This window comes from Cladophialophora carrionii (assembly GCF_000365165.1).
Source record: "Cladophialophora carrionii CBS 160.54 unplaced genomic scaffold supercont1.10, whole genome shotgun sequence".
In the NCBI taxonomy this organism is placed as follows: Eukaryota; Fungi; Ascomycota; class Eurotiomycetes; order Chaetothyriales; family Herpotrichiellaceae; genus Cladophialophora; species Cladophialophora carrionii.
In genome coordinates, this window is record NW_008481817.1 from 236,508 (window position 1) to 255,957 (window position 19,450).

The 19,450-nt window shown below is 54.4% G+C and overlaps 5 protein-coding genes across 5 annotated transcripts; 1 reads left to right on the top strand and 4 right to left on the bottom strand.

Annotated features, from left to right (window-relative positions):
- Window positions 1–588: 588 nt before the first annotated feature.
- Window positions 589–1,158, bottom strand: G647_09563 (uncharacterized protein; the record flags this gene model as incomplete). Its single annotated transcript, XM_008725557.1, has 1 exon — window positions 589–1,158. One exon carries the CDS (start codon window positions 1,156–1,158, stop codon window positions 589–591), a length of 570 nt encoding a protein of 189 aa, XP_008723779.1.
- Window positions 1,159–2,319: 1,161 nt separating this feature from the next.
- On the bottom strand, window positions 2,320–5,517 carry G647_09564 (uncharacterized protein; the record flags this gene model as incomplete). Its single annotated transcript, XM_008725558.1, has 1 exon — window positions 2,320–5,517. The coding sequence occupies one exon, from the start codon at window positions 5,515–5,517 to the stop codon at window positions 2,320–2,322; it is 3,198 nt and encodes a 1,065-aa protein (XP_008723780.1).
- Window positions 5,518–6,193: 676 nt separating this feature from the next.
- Window positions 6,194–7,889, bottom strand: G647_09565 (chaperone DnaJ; the record flags this gene model as incomplete). The annotated part of the gene is made up of 2 exons (XM_008725559.1): window positions 6,194–6,389; window positions 6,439–7,889. 2 exons carry the CDS (start codon window positions 7,887–7,889, stop codon window positions 6,194–6,196), a joined length of 1,647 nt encoding a protein of 548 aa, XP_008723781.1.
- A 391-nt stretch (window positions 7,890–8,280) lies between these two features.
- On the top strand, window positions 8,281–11,630 carry G647_09566 (ATP-dependent protease La; the record flags this gene model as incomplete). Its single annotated transcript, XM_008725560.1, has 2 exons — window positions 8,281–11,394; window positions 11,448–11,630. The coding sequence occupies 2 exons, from the start codon at window positions 8,281–8,283 to the stop codon at window positions 11,628–11,630; spliced, it is 3,297 nt and encodes a 1,098-aa protein (XP_008723782.1).
- A 6,033-nt stretch (window positions 11,631–17,663) lies between these two features.
- G647_09567 (uncharacterized protein) lies at window positions 17,664–18,959 on the bottom strand (the record flags this gene model as incomplete). Its single annotated transcript, XM_008725561.1, has 1 exon — window positions 17,664–18,959. One exon carries the CDS (start codon window positions 18,957–18,959, stop codon window positions 17,664–17,666), a length of 1,296 nt encoding a protein of 431 aa, XP_008723783.1.
- Window positions 18,960–19,450: the final 491 nt, after the last annotated feature.

Sequence of the window (19,450 nt, forward strand, 5' to 3'; positions counted from 1 at the left end):
CGGAAGCTGCCAAGCCGGAAACTGCCATTGGCGACTGCGGAGTGGGGCGTTCAGCCTCCTGTGGCTGGTATAGTTGCATATAGAAGCGGGCCCCGCGAGTTTAGTCAATTTAAACAGATTCAGCACCCTTTTCCCAGGCTTCGAGCATCAACTGTGCCCACCGCTATCAGCCACAAGACAGCGAGGATCTGATGGGTTCAACCGAGAGTCGCTCTAGCATGGTAGGGCCAAAGACTCGGTCACGCTACACGTGGGCTCAACGGCATGCCTCCGGTTTCAAACGGCATGATCGATCGCGGCGGACATGAAGAAACATCTCTCCTTTTATCCATTCTAGGTAAACAAACGAACCCGTACACATCTGGACGCGAATGGAAGGTATGTTGCTGCGCCAAACGCCGGAAGGACTAGTATTGCAGTGATGGTAATGCTATGGGGCTAAATGAATGTGTGCTCATAGTAATGTCTCCTTAGCGCTGACGCCAGTTTCCTGCTTCTGCGACAATGCCTCTCTATGCCATTACCCTTCCAGCTGATCATGCATGGTCCCAAACTCCAAGGAAACAGGCAGATAGCAATGTCTCGGTTCTAACATGTGATTGCAGCACATGTTGAAGGCCTCGGTGCGACGATGGGCCCGCTACCGACCAATCCTTCATTGGCGGCAGTTGTCTGCCACAAAATGTCAAGACTAGGTAGGACTGTGCAGCACCGGAACTGGTTGATGGTGGCCAGCTGGTGCGCGACATTGGTGGCATCGGCTGGACTGGCAACGATGTTTCCTAGAGGCACGATGACGTTGTCGTCAAAGCCGTCGAACAAAGCGTCTGCGGCGGCCTGGGCCTGCGTGCCCTCAAAAACGGCCGGCTCGCAGGCCAAGACCTGGAGCTGGTTGGGTTCGTCTTCCGCGGCTGTCAGGGGAGTTTGGATGGACAGGAGGATGTCGACCGAGCCGAGAGTGGGTGCTGCTTCAAGAAAGGCATTGACCGTCCGGACATCGCTGTCCCAGGCGTTGATCGCATTGGCGGTGGCGTCTGGACCCGGGGCAACACAGTCACCGCTGGGAAGGTCGCGCTTCGCAAATCGGAGATTGGACGGGGCCGCCACAGAGCCGCTGATGAGAGCAAACAGAGTCGTGGCTGCAACCGAGGACTTCATGTTGAATGTCGATGGAATGAGTAATTAGATGTGCTGTGAAACAAGGGCCACAAGGAAATGCAAGAAAGCACGAGAACTGATCAACAGGTTGCAGTTTTGAGTTTGATTGTGCTGTTGTGAGACGCTGCAGAAGAGAAGCATTTCATCTGGTACCCTTGGATATATCTAATCATGTTCTTCGGCCACGGTGATTGTGTCTTGTCTATGCTTCTCGGGTCCGACGGAACCATCGTGGCATTGTTCGGACAGCGCATCTCGCCAAGGGAATACATTTTCCAAAGCAGGCGTAGTATACCACTGAGATGACAGGAATAGACCAACCCAAGTACGGAGTATGTGCCTGTGGACTCCGAGAACTTGGCAGAAGCTTGATTTAATTAAGCTCACTAGGCGAGGTCATGCATAAACCGCGATATCTCGCTTCAGCCTTCAGCACTCTGTCTAGTTAATTACCTATAACCAGCAGTAGGCTAATAAGTAACCTACCTAGGTAGTAACTAAAGCGATAAGCCCATTATCACTTCATTCAAGTTATCCGGCCGCCACGTTCCTATTTACTTAATAGTACCTAGTGCAGATTGCCTGCATGTAGCTCGTAGTCGCAATCCGTGGGCTTACTCATACAGAGCTGTAATTCGACTTGGTGAAGCTTAAATGGCAAAAGAGGGGATTTGGTCAGCTTGGATCTTTCACAAGACTTCTTAGCTATGCTTGACCGTGATAAGCAATGGGCCGATCATACTCTCCTGCGCCCGGGGGCGGTATTTCTAGGGTCACTCACGGGAGCCGCACCGCTAAATGAGAAGATGCTGTACCTCTGGTCGCCGGAGTCCTTGCGGATGCGAGTACACCGAAGTCCATCCTGAGCTCTGTATGGATTGTGGCATGAATCACAGGTGCTCGAGCCCGACGCTGTACCCTGGGCAACGAGTAATTTAAGCAACTGACAAAGATCACTGTCCGAGCAAATGCACAACTATACCAGGAGCGCAGTATCGTGCATTTCGGCACTTGTACTTCTAGGTGCCACCCTAGCACTTTTCGGACCGAGCATCCCATTCATTGCAAGGTAGTGACTGCGTCAAGTATGACCTCGGGTACTGCGCTACGTCCATCTCGACCTCCCCCTTAGTCGCACAAAATCGCTGGAGCCGCGTTCTCTCATTTCCACGCGCTCAGACCCGCCCAAGGGTCACTGTCTTGTGCGCCACCACTTTGAGGCTGCCCTGGCTGAGGCAGGGGAAAGCTTTGCGCCTGCTGCTGTTGTTGCGGGTATCTTTGCGTATAATTCGCGTACCCACCGGGCCCGCTCGCCCATGCGCCAGCTGGATTAGGGGGGTACTGCGTGGTCGAACCACCTCCAGGTGGTCCGGGAGGTGGTGGCGGAGGCACGTAATTCTGCGGCATATTGTAGGGCGACGGAGAAGGCTGATACGGCTGATGCTGGTGCTGATGATAAGGCGGTTGCGACTGAGGCATTTGTGGATGAGGAGAGGGGGACTGGTACGCTCCAGGGCCACTCGGAGGTTGAGGAGGGAAATTATACTGGGAGTATTGGTGACTGGGGGAGGCAAACGCGAGTGGTTGGTGCGTCTGGGATCCTTGGGGGAGGTAGGTGTTCATGGGACCAAGGGGAGAGGTCACCGGCGAGAAAGTATATGCGCCAGGTTGCTGACTGGGTGAAGTGACAGCGACTCTTTCCGGATATGCCATAGGATTGTAGGCGGATGACAGCGGGGTTGCGGCGCCTTGAGCGAAAGCGTGTTGCGCCTCGACCGGTGAGGGATTCGTCGGCTGTGAGGGTGGCTGGAGTTGAGCTGAATACCCATTTGGCACAACCGGCGCAGGCGAATGGCGAGGAGGAATTGTGAATCTCGGATCGGCATTGGTGGTAGGATATGATGGCGACACGGGACCGGGAGACCTTGATGCGTTGATCGGCGGTAAAGGAGGAAGAGCAGGAGGTTCCGCTTGCAGAGGTGAGATCGGCTTGGGTTCCATGGACAATCGATTCATCAATTCCTGCATTCGCTTCTGTTCGGCCGCCGCTTGACCATCCGCCGAACTGTTCTTAGTCTGCTCGATCGAATGCAGTAGTTGTGCACCTTCTGCTCTGCGGTTGCTGACAAAAGATTCGACATTCTTCTCCAGGCTATCAACACTCTCCTTCATCTCACTGTAAAACCCCTGCGCCCGCATAAGACCTTGGAGGAGATCTTCGTGTGCATTGAACACTTTCCGATACTTGTTCATGACGCTGTTTTTGCTCTTCTGCATAGCGTCATACCTTTGCTGATCTGACCGCACCCGTTTGTCTTGTAGCAAGTCACCGTAGGTTTTTGTCAATTCTTTTAACAGAGACGACTGTTTATGCACGGTTGATATCAATCGGTTTTGGTGCGATCGAAACTTTTCCAGCTCGGCTTGAAACAGCTGGTTCTCCTGATTGGCAATTGCTTTCTTGTTCAGTATGAGCACATTCGAGATGTCGTCGGTGTGGACTTTCTCTTTCAGGTCCTTCAACACCTGCATTCTCTCGCGCTTGACGAGGTTGAGTTTCCGCAATAAGTCTTCGACCTTTGCAATCTGATCCATCACTGACAGACCGCCTTCGCCGTAGTCCTCATCCAGTAGCGTCGTTTCATCTCCCGACTTACTTCTGCTTTTCGATCCCGACCCGGCCTTGATCAGTGCTTGCTGATAGAGGACATCCGCGTCACCTTGTTCGCCGGCAGCTCGCATTTCCTCAAAATCACTTTCGTATTGGCGGGCCGTGGAAAAGAGCTGCGCATCACTGGCTCCAGCCTCATCCACAGTGTCGCGGTAGCTCTTGATGTCAGCTCTTAATGTAGACGTCAACCTCGAACTGGGTTGCTGAGTCCAGTCGGCACCGTACTTGGACCTCATTTTCTCGCACACGCTCTCCTCCATGTCAAGTTGCTTGGAGCTTTTGGCCAAGCTGTCCAGAACGGTCTGCTTATCTTTCTGGAGTTGCTCGAAGGCGGTGTTGAATGATTGGTGGTTCGCAATCTCCTGACACCACTGCTCGAAATCTCGGTCAACACCCATTTCCTGTTCCAGACCACCTTTCAAAACGTTAAGGCTGTTGGGCAATTTGAGGTAGTCTAGGCTCGCAGCCATTTCGCCATTTGCTTGCTCGACCTTTTCCGCCTCGGATCTGATCAACTTCGCTTTCTCCTCGTCATACATACTGGCCGATTCGGTGACAGAAATGGGGACGATCTTCTGAAATATGTCGGGGCCAATGATTCGTTGGATATCTTGGCCCTGATAAAGTTCAGAAAGAGGGATCGCTTTAGCTGCCGGTACTTTGGTGACTGGAGATAATGAGGCTTCCGCCGGTACTGTCTGGTGGTAGATGTAATCATTATCCTTAACCAAGGACACCAACTTCTCCTGCACCGTCTCCATCTGTCTTCGAGTGATAGATTGCATTGCCGAAGCAGTCTCTGAGCCTAGTTGTGACGCCGAGGACGGAGTCGCAGGGAAAGATTTTGCAAAGGTGTATGCCTGCTTGCTCGATTTCTCGGCGAGCTGCAACCGCGCGATCGCGGAACCTTGCTGGCTGGTCTCGTCTTCAGTCAACGCCTGGTAGTATTCTGCTAGTGAAGAGAAGTGCAAAGCCTTGATCTGGATCAGCTTCAACCATACACTCTCAAAGACTCCCCGTGCATGGTCCGACTCGAGTCCTTCCTTGGCCTGACCGTACAGGAATGCTGCTTGAGCGGCGAGTTTGGCCAGAAGTGCTGGCTTCTTGCCATCCCTGACCTGCTTCTCTAGAAAAACCTCCTGCGCCTGGCCAAGCACGATATGAATCAGGGTTTTGACGGTGTCTCGGTTCAGATCGATCGACGGCGCATGGAGGAAGTTCTCGTTGATATAGGTAAACATTCCCGCGGAAGCCTGGAAAGAATGATAGGCAGTCTTCAAGTCCTTGTCCTCGGAACGATTCTGAGCAGCGGCATGACATGAGAGCACGGCGGCGATGTTGAAGATCACCGATGCCTTTTCGAAGGCTAGCGAGTACTGAGACGTCGCCGCCCGAGTGAAGGCGTCAAACCACTGAAACGAGATCTTGATATGCGCCTCGTCGATAGGGAATCTCAGGTCTAGCAGTTCCAGTTGCCCATAGTATCTGTACAGCAAGTCCCTTCCTGAAGCCGAGTCGGCGCCAGCCCCTCTCATGTCCTGCCGCAGCCTGTTGAGTGTGCCAATCTCTTCTGCATATTTGCCGGCATCATCACCGTAGCTGGTGCGGATGTACTGCGACAACGGTTCGACCCAGCTGACCTCGGATGTCGTCTTCAACGGACAAGATATCATGGGCGCTTGCACCATCTTGACTGCCGGTGAGGGGAACCGGTCGTAGAACGACTCGGGGGATAGGCGGCGACGAAGCGACGGATCAATGCATTGAAGAGCGAAAACTTGAAAGAGTGGCAGCCTTGGACATACGAGATCCGATCGTTCTGCGAACCAGGTCTGAGGCAGACAGCATCGTGGCATGCAAGCCAGTTCGGGAGCCCAGATCTGTAAAGTCCCGCTGTGCCCGTGCCACTGCACAGTGACGAGGAGAAGCTCCGCCAATCAGACGGCAGTGACTGAATCCCAGGCGGCACGACCGATTTAGGATGCGGAATTGAGACTCACGCATACCTGAGGTTCATCTCAGGGTCCTCTCAGGCTCACTCAGGTTGGTCTCAGGTTTGTTCAGGTTCATCTTAGGGTCCTCTCAGGTTCAATCAGGCTCATCTCAGGTTTCTCTCCGGTTTCACTGAGGTAGCCGTCATCCACAACTGAGAAGTAAACACTTTTGACAGGTCTGGTGTTCTACAGATGATGGGAGTTCTACTGGCTTCAACCATCCAGTTGTACGCAGATACTGTACACTCGTCGTCACAGCCATCACCCAGTGGATTCCCTTTCTGAAATGCACATGATCCAATCTCATCGCCGTCGCTGTGAGGTATATAAACAGGAGCAGGGTATTGTGCAATTATCGACGCTCAGTCACTCAGCCAGAACCGGATGCCTTCTTGGGTTCGTCATCCTCGTGCTGCTCCGCTTTGCTCTCCTTTCCAGGCTTGTCGGTCTCCAGATGATCATGCTGGTGAGTGAGCTTGTGCCACGCAGATTTCAAGAATCCCTCATTCCTGTGGTCTGCTTTCTTATCGGACGGCTTGGAGGCCGGGCTGTCTGTTGTAGGTGCTCTGAGACGAAGATTAGCAAATTGCCTGTCGTCTCACTCTACAAACTCACTGCTTGTCCTGGTTCTTGTACTGGCCCACGTTCATTATCCTCTTGGCCGTCTTGTCGCCCATCTCATCCGCCAGCATTTCAATGATTGTCCGCTGGTTGGCAGTCAGATACTTGGGCATTTGTACCTTGAACTCCACCCGCAGATCGCCAGACGAGCCAGCACCCCGGCCACCCAGCCTCTTCATGCCCATACCACCAAGTGTGATCCGATCATTTGTCGACGTGCCCGTGGCAACTTTGACTCGGACCTCACCGTCCAGCGTCGGTACCATCACTTCACCACCAAGCAGCGCCGTGGTCAGAGGTATCGAGGCGGTATAGAGAATGTCTGCTCCATTCCGGCTGAACCGTGCGTCTGGTGCCACGCGAATGAAGACGTACAGGTCCCCACGCTGTGTCCGAATTTTGGGGTTTGCTGATAGCCCGGTGGGAGGATAATCACCCGAGCCTGCGACCCGCAGGCGCATTCCATCCTCGACTCCGCCGGGGATGTCGACTTCGACAGTCTCCCTCTTCCGAACCACACCATTACCGGAGCATGTGTTGCACTCAGATCCCCTGGGCACCACTGTCCCAGTCCCATTACATGTATCACACGTAGAGGCCATCTGGAAGCCGGCCTGCATCACATGAACTCGCGTGCCCGTACCGTTGCATCGCTTGCATGTCTGCCTTGAAGATCCCTGCTTCATCCCATCGCCTTTGCAAGTCCCGCACTGTACCAGCGGCGTAATGGTGATATTCTTACTCACTCCTTTGGCCGCATCCATGAAAGAAATATTTGTCTGGACTTCAATATTTTCGCCGACCAAGATCTCTTCTTGAAAAGGCCCGCCTCCTCTCCGGCCACGGCGACCGCCGCCAGTAAATGCGCCAAACAAATCTTCAAAATTGAACTCGGCACCGAAACCTCCGCCGAACCCGGAAAAGGGATTCCCTCCCCCAGCACCTGCGAAAGGATGTCCACCGCCAGCGGAAGGGTCGAATCCGGCGCCCTGATCGAATGCAGCAGCGCCGAACTGATCGTACGCGGCTTTCTTCTGGGGGTCGTTCAAAAGTTCGTATGCTGACTGGGCGTCGGTAAATTTCTCTTTCGCGTTCGGGTCTTTGTTGGTATCAGGGTGGTACTTCTTCGCTAGGGCGTAGTAGGCCTTCTTGATCTCAGAAGCCGTAGCGTTCTTTCCCACGCCCAGGGTCGCATAGGGATCTTTCGTGGCTTGGAATGCCGGGGTTGCGGAGAACGGCCGTCGGTGATGCGACGGACATCGTGGAGACGCCGAGGGCGAGCGCTGCGGTACCGGTCTCTTCGGGGCAGCAGCGTCGTAAAATCGTCTGGTTTGGGCTTTGCGAGTAAAAGTATTCCGCTGTCGGGGACACTGCGACGTCGTCCTCAAGAGTGATCGCAAGGGAGCCGTCCCGCCCAGCGCGGTTGGGGTTGCTATGACGCTCATCAAGGGCCAGTGCAAGGTAGACTGTTGACGGAGATGTCTGCACGGCGGTTGTCGAATGAGCGAGGCACAGATATCGAAGTCCTGCGTGGTCCTGTCCGCAGTACACAGCACTGAGAGAAAGTTCCAGCAGATCGGCTTTTTGCTGTCGGCGGCAGTTTATCCGAGCCGCGGACGTGGATCCACATGATATCGAGTTGAGATCGAGGTGAATTGCGACACCTGCAGTCGCCTTCGCATTTTCATCGCCTCTGACTGTTGGTCTTCTTTTCAAGTATTTCCGTTGGCCTCTGCATCCCCTCAGAGTGTATCTCGATCCCTTCATCTACACTCCCTCCAACGGCGCAGCTTCTGACCTTGTCGCTCGCCGCAGCCACTCCCCTCGACCCAGAGCATGCTTCGTGGCCAAACGCTGCCATGGAGGACTGCACTCCGGCACGGCTCCTTCAACATCTGTAGGGACTGCAGACGGCAACTTCTCCAGAGGCACGCATCAAGTTTCCCCGCGAATCCGCGACTCACCTCAAGCTACTCTCCCATTGTCGCTCGACATGGATTACAAATACGTCAGTTCTCCTCGCATCCCGCGCGGCGGAAAGACAAGCCACCCGAAGACGATCCCCAGTCCAAGCAAGAGGAGGCCGAGGCCAAAGCTGAAAAGGTAGAAAAGGAGTTGGACGAAGCTCCACGGACAGAAGACGCAGCGGAAACAAAAAAGTCTGCCGCCGAGCCGCAACCGATACCTCAATCTGCCGACAATGCGAAATCCGCGGCTGCAGGGGGGTCCAGCGGGGATTCGCAACCGGGCGCACAAGGCGTAGGGTCAGGGAACGATGGCAGCAAACGTGGGCGGAAGAGCACGCAGATCACGAAACCTACAGTTCCAGAGGTCTATCCCCAGGTCATGGCGATCCCCATCGCAAAGCGTCCTCTATTCCCCGGGTTTTACAAGGCTATCACGATCCGGGATCCCAATGTGGTTGCTGCCATCACCGAGATGATGAAGCGCGGCCAACCCTACGTCGGGGCGTTTCTGTTCAAGGACGACAACGCCGACAAGGACATCATTGAGAAGGTCGATGACGTCCATGATGTTGGAGTGTTCGCCCAGATTACTAGCGCGTTTCCGGTTCACGGAGATGAACACAGTTTGACGGCCGTACTGTATCCGCATCGCCGTATCAAAATGACCGCCTTGATGCCTCCGTCGAAAGCAGGCGAAGTAGAGCCGTCCATGATGCAAGTCCAGCCGGTGAAGGAAGAGAAGTCGAAGGGCGAAGGGCCAGACAACAAAGGGGATGTTGTGGCAAGTTTCGAGGAACCGAGTAAGGACCAGTCCAGCCAAATGGGCGTCTACGAACCCACTGCTTTCCTTCGCAAATTCCCTATCTCGTTGGTGAACGTGGAGAACCTAGCGGAACAGCCTTTTGACAGGAAGAGCGGCGAGATTAAGGCCTTGACTTCGGAAATTGTCAGTGTTTTCAAGGAGGTCGCCAGTCTGAACCAGCTTTTCCGGGACCAGATTTCGGATTTCAGTGTCTCGCAATACCAGGGCAACGTACTCGAAGAGCCAGCCAAGCTGGCAGACTTTGCAGCCGCGGTCTCGGCTGGCGAGATTGGAGAATTACAGGATGTCTTGCAAGAAATGGATGTGGCTCGAAGGCTGCACAAAGCATTGGTCGTGCTCAAGAAGGAGCTGATGAATGCCCAGCTTCAGTCCAAGATCTCCAAGGACGTTGAAAGCAAGATCCAGAAGCGGCAACGAGAGTACTGGCTCATGGAACAAATGAAAGGTATCCGCCGCGAACTGGGTATCGAGTCCGATGGCAAAGACAAGCTCGTCGAGAAGTTCCGCGAGAAGGCGCAGAAACTAGCCATGCCCGAGGCCGTCAAGAAGGTCTTTGACGAGGAGCTCAACAAGCTGGCACATCTGGAACCCGCAGCTTCCGAATTTAATGTGACTCGGAACTACCTCGACTGGATCACCCAGATCCCTTGGGGCCAGCGAAGCGCCGAGAACTTTGGCATTAAGAACGCCATGACCGTGCTGGACGAGGATCACTACGGACTGAAAGACGTCAAGGATAGGATACTCGAGTTCATCGCGGTTGGCAAGCTTCGTGGAACAGTCGAAGGCAAGATCCTATGTTTTGTCGGCCCTCCTGGCGTGGGCAAGACGTCGATCGGCAAGTCGATCGCTCGCGCACTGAACAGACAGTACTACCGCTTCAGTGTCGGGGGTTTGACGGACGTTGCCGAGATCAAGGGCCATCGTCGGACCTACGTCGGCGCTCTGCCTGGAAGAATCATCCAAGCCTTGAAGAAGTGTCAGACCGAGAACCCGCTCATTCTCATTGACGAGGTCGACAAGATCGGCCGCGGTCACCAGGGAGACCCGTCTTCAGCACTCCTCGAACTACTGGATCCAGAGCAGAATTCGAGCTTTTTGGATCATTACATGGATATCCCCGTCGACTTGTCCAAGGTCCTTTTTGTCTGTACGGCAAACATGACCGACACAATTCCCCGTCCTCTCCTTGACAGAATGGAAGTCATCGAGCTCAGCGGTTATGTCGCCGATGAGAAGAAAGCCATCGCTGATCGATACCTTGCACCCCAGGCTAAAGAGCTGTCGGGCCTGAAGGACGTGGATGTTAAATTGGACGACTCGGCCATCGAAGAGCTGATCAACAAGTATGCCCGAGAATCCGGCGTGCGTAATCTGAAAAAGCATATCGAGAAGGTGTATCGAAAGTCGGCCCTGAAAATCATCCAGGACCTGGGAGAAGAAGCCTTGCCGGAGTCTGAGGCGCTGACGGCGGAAGGGAAAGCCGCCTTGGAAGAAAGCAAAAAGGACAACACCGACGTCAAGGACACGCCGGAGAATATCGAGCAAGAAACCACGGAAAAGCCTCGTGTAGCGCTCACCGTACCGGAGTCTGTCCACGTTACCATCACGAAAGACAATCTAAAAGACTTTGTCGGGCCACCGATCTTCACGGCCGACCGACTCTATGAGACGACACCGCCGGGCGTAGCAATGGGTCTAGCCTGGACAAGCATGGGCGGCGCGGCCCTCTACGTCGAATCGATCCTTGAATCTGCACTGTCACAGTCCGGCCGTCCGGGCCTGGAACGCACGGGCAACCTCAAACCCGTTATGAAGGAATCGACTCAAATAGCGTATTCTTTTGCCAAACACCTCCTTGCCACGAAATTCCCCAAGAACAAGTTCTTCGACCACGCCAAGATCCACTTGCATTGCCCGGAGGGGGCCGTGCAAAAAGACGGTCCTTCGGCGGGGATCACCATGGCCACGTCACTGTTGAGTCTCGCCATGGACAAAGAAGTTGATCCCGCATTGGCAATGACCGGCGAACTGACGGTCACGGGCAAAGTGCTGAGGATCGGTGGGTTGAGGGAGAAGACGGTCGCCGCGAGACGGGCGGGTTGTAACAGGATTCTGTTCCCCAAGGATAATTGGGGCGACTGGGTTGAGTTGCCCGAGGTGAGTTTTTATCTATTTCTACGCTTGCGTCGACGACTGACTTGTGTTTCCAGAACATCAAAGAGGGCATAGAAGGCCATCCCGTGAACTGGTACGACGATGTCTTCAAGATTGTCTTTCCTGACGTGAGTGTCAACGAAGTCAACCACAGATGGAAAGATGCACTGAAGAGGAAAGAGAAGGGGAGAAAGGATAAAGAGGACAAGGACGACGATGACGATGACGACGACGACTAATCTTCGGCTGCAACGCCGTGTATATAGATGCGGAGAAGGGTCGATGTCAGCTTTGTCAACCGGCATCATATGTATAACAGGGTTGTCCGTTTCCAGCTGTGTCCGTTGGCAAAGAACATACCTGTGGTTCGAGATGACCCGGAAGATGACTCGCGCAGGGGATGGCGCGCGGTCTAGAAACACCACTGCTTGAATGTGTGTATGCTGCATGCACGGGTACGACAATGGCCACCTCTCTCAAAGGGAGGAAATCAGTGAAAAGAAAAAATAATCCATATTTAGACATGGCCTGGAACTCGATGGACATAGAATGGGCATCGACCGAGTGAGTCGGTGAGTGAGTCGGTGAGTGAGTGGTGAGTCAGTCAGTCAGTGGCATCTCCTATAGAAGCTGCGTGGGAGACAGACCCAGCTCCAGCTCCAGCTCCAGCTCCAGACTCGGCTCACGCTGCATTTGAGCTGCATTTACGACGTCGGGGCCGCGATAGAATCTCTTCTCTGAAAGATGTATGTACATTATATACACACGGTATGTATGTGATGTGATGGCTTTAGGTGGTGGTGGTTGTTGTTGTTGTTGTTGTTACGCCCAGGAAGGATACCCCGTATTGTGTCAGCCGCCAACCAGGTTCTGGATGGTAGAGTCCGCCCTCGAGAGACCGTGTATACGGAGTACAATATAATGCAAGATGATACTCGAATCTGTGGCCGTCTGTCCTTCTTAGGACTACTGTACCGTATTGTACTAGAGCTAGCGGGATTGAAGGTCGAATATGAATGGGTAAAAGCATGTAGTTGAGTGAGTGAATGAATGAGTGAGTGAGTGAGCGAGCGTGTGAGTAAGTGAAATGAATCGGTCGCCGCAATCGTGACCCATCGACACCTTTATCCTTGGACGCCTCGTCGACGGCCCCGACGGCCATACTCGTGCACGGTACTCCCGTATAATACATTATACAGTATCTCGTAGTAGTGTACTCCAGTAATTAGGGATAGAAGATGAAGACGAGTGGGCCGGCAAGGGATACAGTACGTACATGGGCACGTAACGCATATAGACATACCTGACTGTACACAGGCTGGTTCCGTCACTAAGGGTCCCTAGGTACATACATGTAGACGTGGACATAGATATATATAGCCTGGTGTACTCCGTACAGTACTAGCTGTAGCTGTCTCGGTGTCGATGTCGATGTCGGTACATGGCTTACATAGCTTACATACCGACAGTAAAGTAGATAACTTACAGTACGTAGGTACTAGGTAGCATGCAGCCTCAAATGAAGTCCTCCGAGTCCTCGGAAGACGAACTATGCATTGTGACTGTGTACAGCCACTGTCACAGTCACCATCACAGTTACTGTAGGTGACAGCCGCTCTCCTTGTCCAGCAAGGCGAAAGGCGAAAGGCGAAAGGTGCAGGTCCAGCAGCTCCAACTCCAAATTCCAAGCACCTGCCACCTACCTGCCTATGTGTCTATCTTGCGTACCCAGTACGGTACGTACGTATCCGAACTTGATCCCTGAGTTCGGATGCGCACCAGGAGATGAGACGAGCTGAGTGAGTTGAACTGAGCTGAACGGATGCAGGGTATTGTACGAGTAGTGCGTTAGTGTGTCGGTCAATGCCACTACCACTGTTGGGTGACTGTCAGTGTCAGTGTCAATGTCAATGTCAGGCGGGACTCTCTGCACGAGCCGATCCCGCGCCGCGCGAGGCCGTAATGACAGAGGGATTCATCGCATAATGGGGTCAATAGGATAATGGGACAAGAGGACTCCTTGACTCCTTACTCGTGCTCCTTACTTGTGGTGCGCAAATCAAGCAGGGGTTGATAAGGAACTGCGTAGATAGGTGCCGGGCCTGGCTGACGGGCTGGTCAGTTTCGAGACGCGACAGGCAACCAAGACGGAATTGGCATGTGCTGCCTGCCTGCCAGCCAGCTCGCTGCGGTAGGGCCTCACTCTCGCGAGACATGCATGTGCAAATCTACGAGTTACGTGTTACGAGGTACCGAGTGCTCGTACACAGTGCAGTGGAAGTCATATCCGGGATCATCAGTCCCAGCCAGCCTTAGCCAGCTCTGCCTGTGATACTCGTATGCCATGCTGTGCTCTCATACGAGTACGCCTTGGAGTTGTCTGCTCGCTTGGATGAATGGAATGTCGGATGCGGATGCGGATATGGGATGCGGAAGTGGATGTGGATGTGGATATGGATGTGGATATGGATGTGGATGCGATGCGGGTGGTGCAATTTGGGACGCGCAGTCGCATCGTGGCTTGTCAGCGCGAGATGAGCTCACCGACAGGGGTGTGGGCGCCGCCGCTGTGGTTGTTGCTTCTCACCGACAACAAAATGTCATGTCACATCTGCCGAATGGTGGGATTCGTCATGATTGCAAAGTCATGACGCAAGGCAGAGCAAGAGCAGAGCCCGTTGATCCCAACAAAATCTCGTCTGGCAGCGAGCCGGCTGACCTCGTGCACGCTGCTGTGTCAATGTGAGGGTTATTCTTTTTGGCGGGGACCGGCCTCGTCTTGTCCAGTGGTGCTGTTGCCCCTTATTCGGACGTACGGGTCAACCCTCCGGAATGCAGATCTGGGGTAAACCTTGCTTATTGTCCTGCAGTGCCGGAAGTAAGTTGAGAAAAGATGTGCCACATTATTGACGGTGACAATATCCATGTTGCCGTGCTCAGGTCCAGCAGCTGAATCAAGGTACTGCACTTGCATGGGACGTCAGGTCGACGGTCGGGCGGAAGGGAGATCCTCTTCCTATCGGCTAGTTATCCCCCCCGCAGAAAGTTTCGATAGTGAAGGACTCGGAACATGGGGAAGTTGTGGGCCTCCTTGGCCGTGGCTTGCCGGTCGTCGTGGTGGCATGCGGAGAGACTGGTCACTGTCACACAGTACGTCCTGGGTACTGGGTACATCATGCACTCGTAGAACACCCCTGGGTCAAGCTCGGACTTGCAAGCTTCAGCCGAGTCAGGCTCTACACTGAACACCCTGGCAAGCCTTCACCATGAACAAATCTGACGTGTTGGCGCGCAATAAAACAACATGTAATCGAGAAAAGACTTCACCAATAAAATCTTGTCGCCTGCACTGCTGTCCTGTCATCATCCCTACCGGCTGATCGTGTGTCGCCCGCGCCATGGTTATGGCGAGCCCTTGGCCTGGTGCAGCCGGAGCTGGTGTTTGCAGTCGATGCCTGATTCGCCTCTGCGATCGCAATCCCTTCTCGATGGCCGACATGCGCTCAGGTGCACCTCAATGGGGACGACTGGGTCGTCGATCATTCGTATTCTGGGCAGCACTGGGTGGTGCTCTCGCTTATCCGTGCGATAGAAACAACTTTAGACTTCCGAGTTTCTTTCCGCAGCTTTTAGTCGCCCATGTCGCGGATGGGTGAGCGGTGGGCAAGGCTGCAGGGAGCAGAAAGTGGACATTCAGGCAGCCTCTCTCGATCCCCAACATCGCAGACGCATCTTGGCCAACAAGGGCGATGCGGAATAGAGTAGGTGCTGAGTGATCGGCACCCAGTGGTGAAAATGAGGGAGCGAAGTCATGTATTGTGTCAACTGGGTGGCAGAAAGCGACAGACTCTTGGCCGCGAACAAGTCAAATCCAGCACGTACGAGGTATTGTTCTGCAGGCATGTGTTCCCCAGCAATTGATGGTGTCCACCTTCAACATCCATTGGTACTCATCAGCCGACTGGGTCTGAACATGTGCTGCATCGCGGACGGGGAGGCCAATGGAGGGCTGGCACCGGGAGATAGGGCGATAAGACGGTGAATGCAGAGCCCTGCCCGATCGTGGTCAGTTGATGATGCCGAATGACTGGCAGGTGGTTGTGTGATTTCAATCACACGTCGCCTTGCCCTGCTGCCCCCACGCGGGACAGCGACAATAGGACCGCAGTTGTCTCAGCTGGCATGGCATAACCCGGTACCGTGAGAGTGCCTCCGTGCTCTCCGTACCCCAAGCGTACTGTCGATCAGGTTGGGACTCGGAGCTTGAATCAAGAGCGAATTCGAAAAGCCGCCTCTTCTGCCCTAGACCCGGGCGATCTATGCTTGATAGATTGCTGTGGGGAAGAAATGAGCGAGGGGGGCGGTGGGGGAAAGAAATCCGCATTCGGTTGCGAGCGAAGATGCCAAGCGGATGGTCGTGCCTCGAAAATCGAGATGATCGCGATTATCGCACCGATTGGGTATGTACTTATGCCTGTATCGTCCTTGACGAGCGTCATTTCGGGATGCTCAAAAGTGCCCGGCGATCGCGAGTTTATCGCGTCGGCGAAGTGCGGCAACAGGACGGATTGCGCGCCGTGTTTCCCGTCCATCAAAAGTACGGAGTACAGAGTACACAGAACGAGTATCGAGTGATTAGTCGTCTTCCCAGATAGGAGAAAACATCATCGCGACAAGACAAGACACATCGCCCACCCTCGGTATAACATTCATCACTGTTACGTCCCTACTCTGACCGCCCCATCTGGACATCATTCTTACGATTGACAGGCGACTCAGATCTCAGGTCGAATCACCCGAGGATGTACCCTCGGCTCGGTTATGCCTGAATCGGCACGGCATGAGTACGAGTAACTGTACCTCGCACCTCGCACCTGGCAAGTCACTGAAGATGCACCCCCTCCCCCCCGGTCCGAATGGGCTCGAGTCACCACATCAGTCCGACGTCTTGTTTCCTGACATGACCCTCGGGTTCTCTGCGCGCCACGATTCCAATCTCCCATTGATCGGCTATCCGGGACAGGAAGCGGACAACGATTCCCGCGGCGACTGGGGACGAGAAAGAGTGATGAAACGGTTGCCGGAGGGTCGTGGGTAAATTCGCATGATCTAGAGCTTGACAATCTGACCTCCGCATCCTTTTGGTTTGTCAAAAACTGGGGACTCCGCGATTCCCCCGGTTCTCGCGTCTGGCTGCGGTTGCATTTGCGTGACCGTCCGGGGCATCACAGGAAAACCTGCTGTGTAACCAAGGTGGATAGCAATCTAGACCAGGGCCAGCTTCAAGTCCTCGTACTGTTCCTTTTTGCCCGTCCACATCTCGGGCCGTGATGAGGCGAAATCTGGCCAACCCGTGCAGCTGGACTGGTCACGAACCCATCAGCCCTGCATAGGGTGGGGTGGGAAACCACGGGGGATGTGGTTACATGGGCTGATAAGCTGAGGTCGCAAATGAAGTGTTCGGTGCAGCAAAGTCAGTACGGCGTCCTCACGGGCGCAGTGGTCATTTCCACAGTCAGCTCGCCCGATTCGCAAGGTTTCGAAATGTTGGGCGCTCTGAAAAGCCGCCGGCGACGCAGTGGCTATTTGTCGCAAAGTCCTTCCGCCCCCAATCCCTTGTCTGGTTCATGCTCCAAGCGAGCCCCGGGGATTCGAATCATGGTTTCTGATTGTTCATTGTACAAGACGCTAGCCTGCACTGTGACTCAGCTGCCCAGACACCGGAGTCGGCGGGATCAGTGTGTACTGTATACAGTAGGGAGATACTCCAAACAAGTGGTTAGTGGGATTCATCGTCACCTTCGATCATCGCCATAAGCGGAGTCCTTGGCGGCTATGAGGAGCGATGCCCTGATGCCTCACACGGCAGCCTCAGGGCCTCAAGTCTCGGTGTCAGACTGAATTGGCTATCTCAAAATTACACATGTAAACAGGGGATTGGCTGCTTGACTCTTAAGGAGCGCGAATTCGCTCGGGTTCACACCAGTAAACCATACAAAACACACCACCAATAAACGCCGCTCTATCTGGCGCAATCTGACCGCGCATTTCCTGGTTGTCCGCTGCCCATCTATGACCTGCTCCGCGCTGTAGTTTCGTTCACCCTTCATCCGAGCGGCCCAAACCGGGGGCGTCAGCTCTGTCCCAAAATAATGACTACCCATGGCGCCAGTGAACAAGAGAGTAAAGATGACAGAATATTGTTGCTTCTGAATTCACGCCGTGCCCAAACCGCTGTAGGGACCGTAAACGCATGAATCAACGAGAACCGGTCACCGTGCCAAGTCGCCGTTGATCGATGCCGCTGAACTTGATTCTCCCGAGCTCAAGCCACCGGGTAAATGTAGCATCTCAGCGACCCCAATTTTGGGGAGCTGCGGGACGGGAAGCTTGCGTTGCGTTCCTGTCACGATATCGGCGATCGAAGGCCCGGTATGTTGTGGCGGCGGGATGTGGGAGTAAGAGCCATCGGCTTGCGGTTCCATCGGAGCAAGAAGAGGTGTGTGGCCTAACGAAAGATGTCGAAGGCCGGGGAGCTGCAGATCGCTGCCGTGAGGTCGAAGCCGCGGAGAGTGGCCAGGGGTTGCCAGGGGTGTGTGATCCGGTGTCGGCGAGATCGACTCATGAGAGAATGTCGGTGACGAGGGAGCGGTGGAGTGTGGCGAGTTCGGCCTCGACCGCTTCACACGGTGGTCTTCGTCATGGGTTTCTTGCGAATGCGATCTCGACATCGAGTGAGAGATGGCGTAGGCCGACAGAGAAGGCAGACGTCCATTGGTGTGGTGGCTCCGATGACTGAAAAGATGGTGCTGATGCTGGTAGGGGACTCTTGTGACGTGTTCGTCTCGCTCGACCTGAGAAGCGGCAGTCGCAAGGAGATTGATGTCCATTGCATTCCGGTCATCACTTCGTCCAAATGGACCTAGATGAGTAGGGATATGAGAGCCGTGAGTCGAGGCTTGGACCGCGAACGAATGAGGCGGTGAAACATTGGGTGAACCGACGGCTGAAGTAGGTGCTGAACGTGGCATACTGTTCTTGTTCGGCGGCGGCATCATCTGGGCTTGAGCCGCGAGGTTCTGGTTTGAGCCATCTTGAAGGCCCGCCAATGCGGCGGCGGCAGCAACTTGATGTGTCTTTTGGTTCCTGCGTGAGTTGGGGTTGTTGTGTATCCGTGAATGGCGAGTCAACTCATCGGATCTGCTGAAACGCTTGCTGCACCCAGGGAACTGACAAGCGTGAGGCTTCTCTCCTGTATGCGTACGGATATGTCGGGTTTGATGCTCGAGACGATGGAACGCTCGGTCGCAGAGAGGGCACTTGTACGGCCGCGGGAGATCTTGTCTATCGTCTGGGTTGGCAGGCTGCGACGCCAGCGGCGTTGGCATCAGGCTGACGGCGGCGGCCATGTTACTATCGGTCTGCGTAGTCGTCGAGGTACCACCGTTCTGGGGCTGTGGCGCGACAGGGTCAGGCGACGGTAAGGAAGACGTAGCAGGGTCGGAGGAGCGAGGAGGCGACGGGTTGAGAAGAGCAGTAAAGTCTACTGCGGATGAAGAGCGTTGCATTCGAGCGAAGGGGATACTTTGTTCCCCAAACCGATGATCGCTTATCGTGGGGTGAATCATCCACTCCGTGTGCAGGATGTACTTGGGTGACGGATGGAGGCGTGACGCATGCACGAGGCCGGCCGCAGACCTGGGGTCGGAAAGGCGCAGATTGGTGTTGGCCGTGGATTGGCGATAACAGGCTGTAGTGTGGGAGGTCTCCTGGCAGCGGGTGGTGTGGTAGGTGGTGAGGTAAGGGAAATAGTGTGGTCAGAGTAATTTGGCGTCGGGTTGGGGGAAAAGAGGAGAAGAAACAAGGAGGAGAGTCCGGGGTGGACGGAGTTTTGTCAGATATGCAGGAGTAGATTGGGATCAGAGATGAGCCGGAGGCGTGTTGGAGAAGGTCGTCGACTCGTACCCGTCTGCGAGGTGATGAGACGAGAGTGCTCAGTTGAGAAATTGAGGATGAGGAAATTACCCGGCACTGCGGACGTGGAAAAACTGGAGACCGG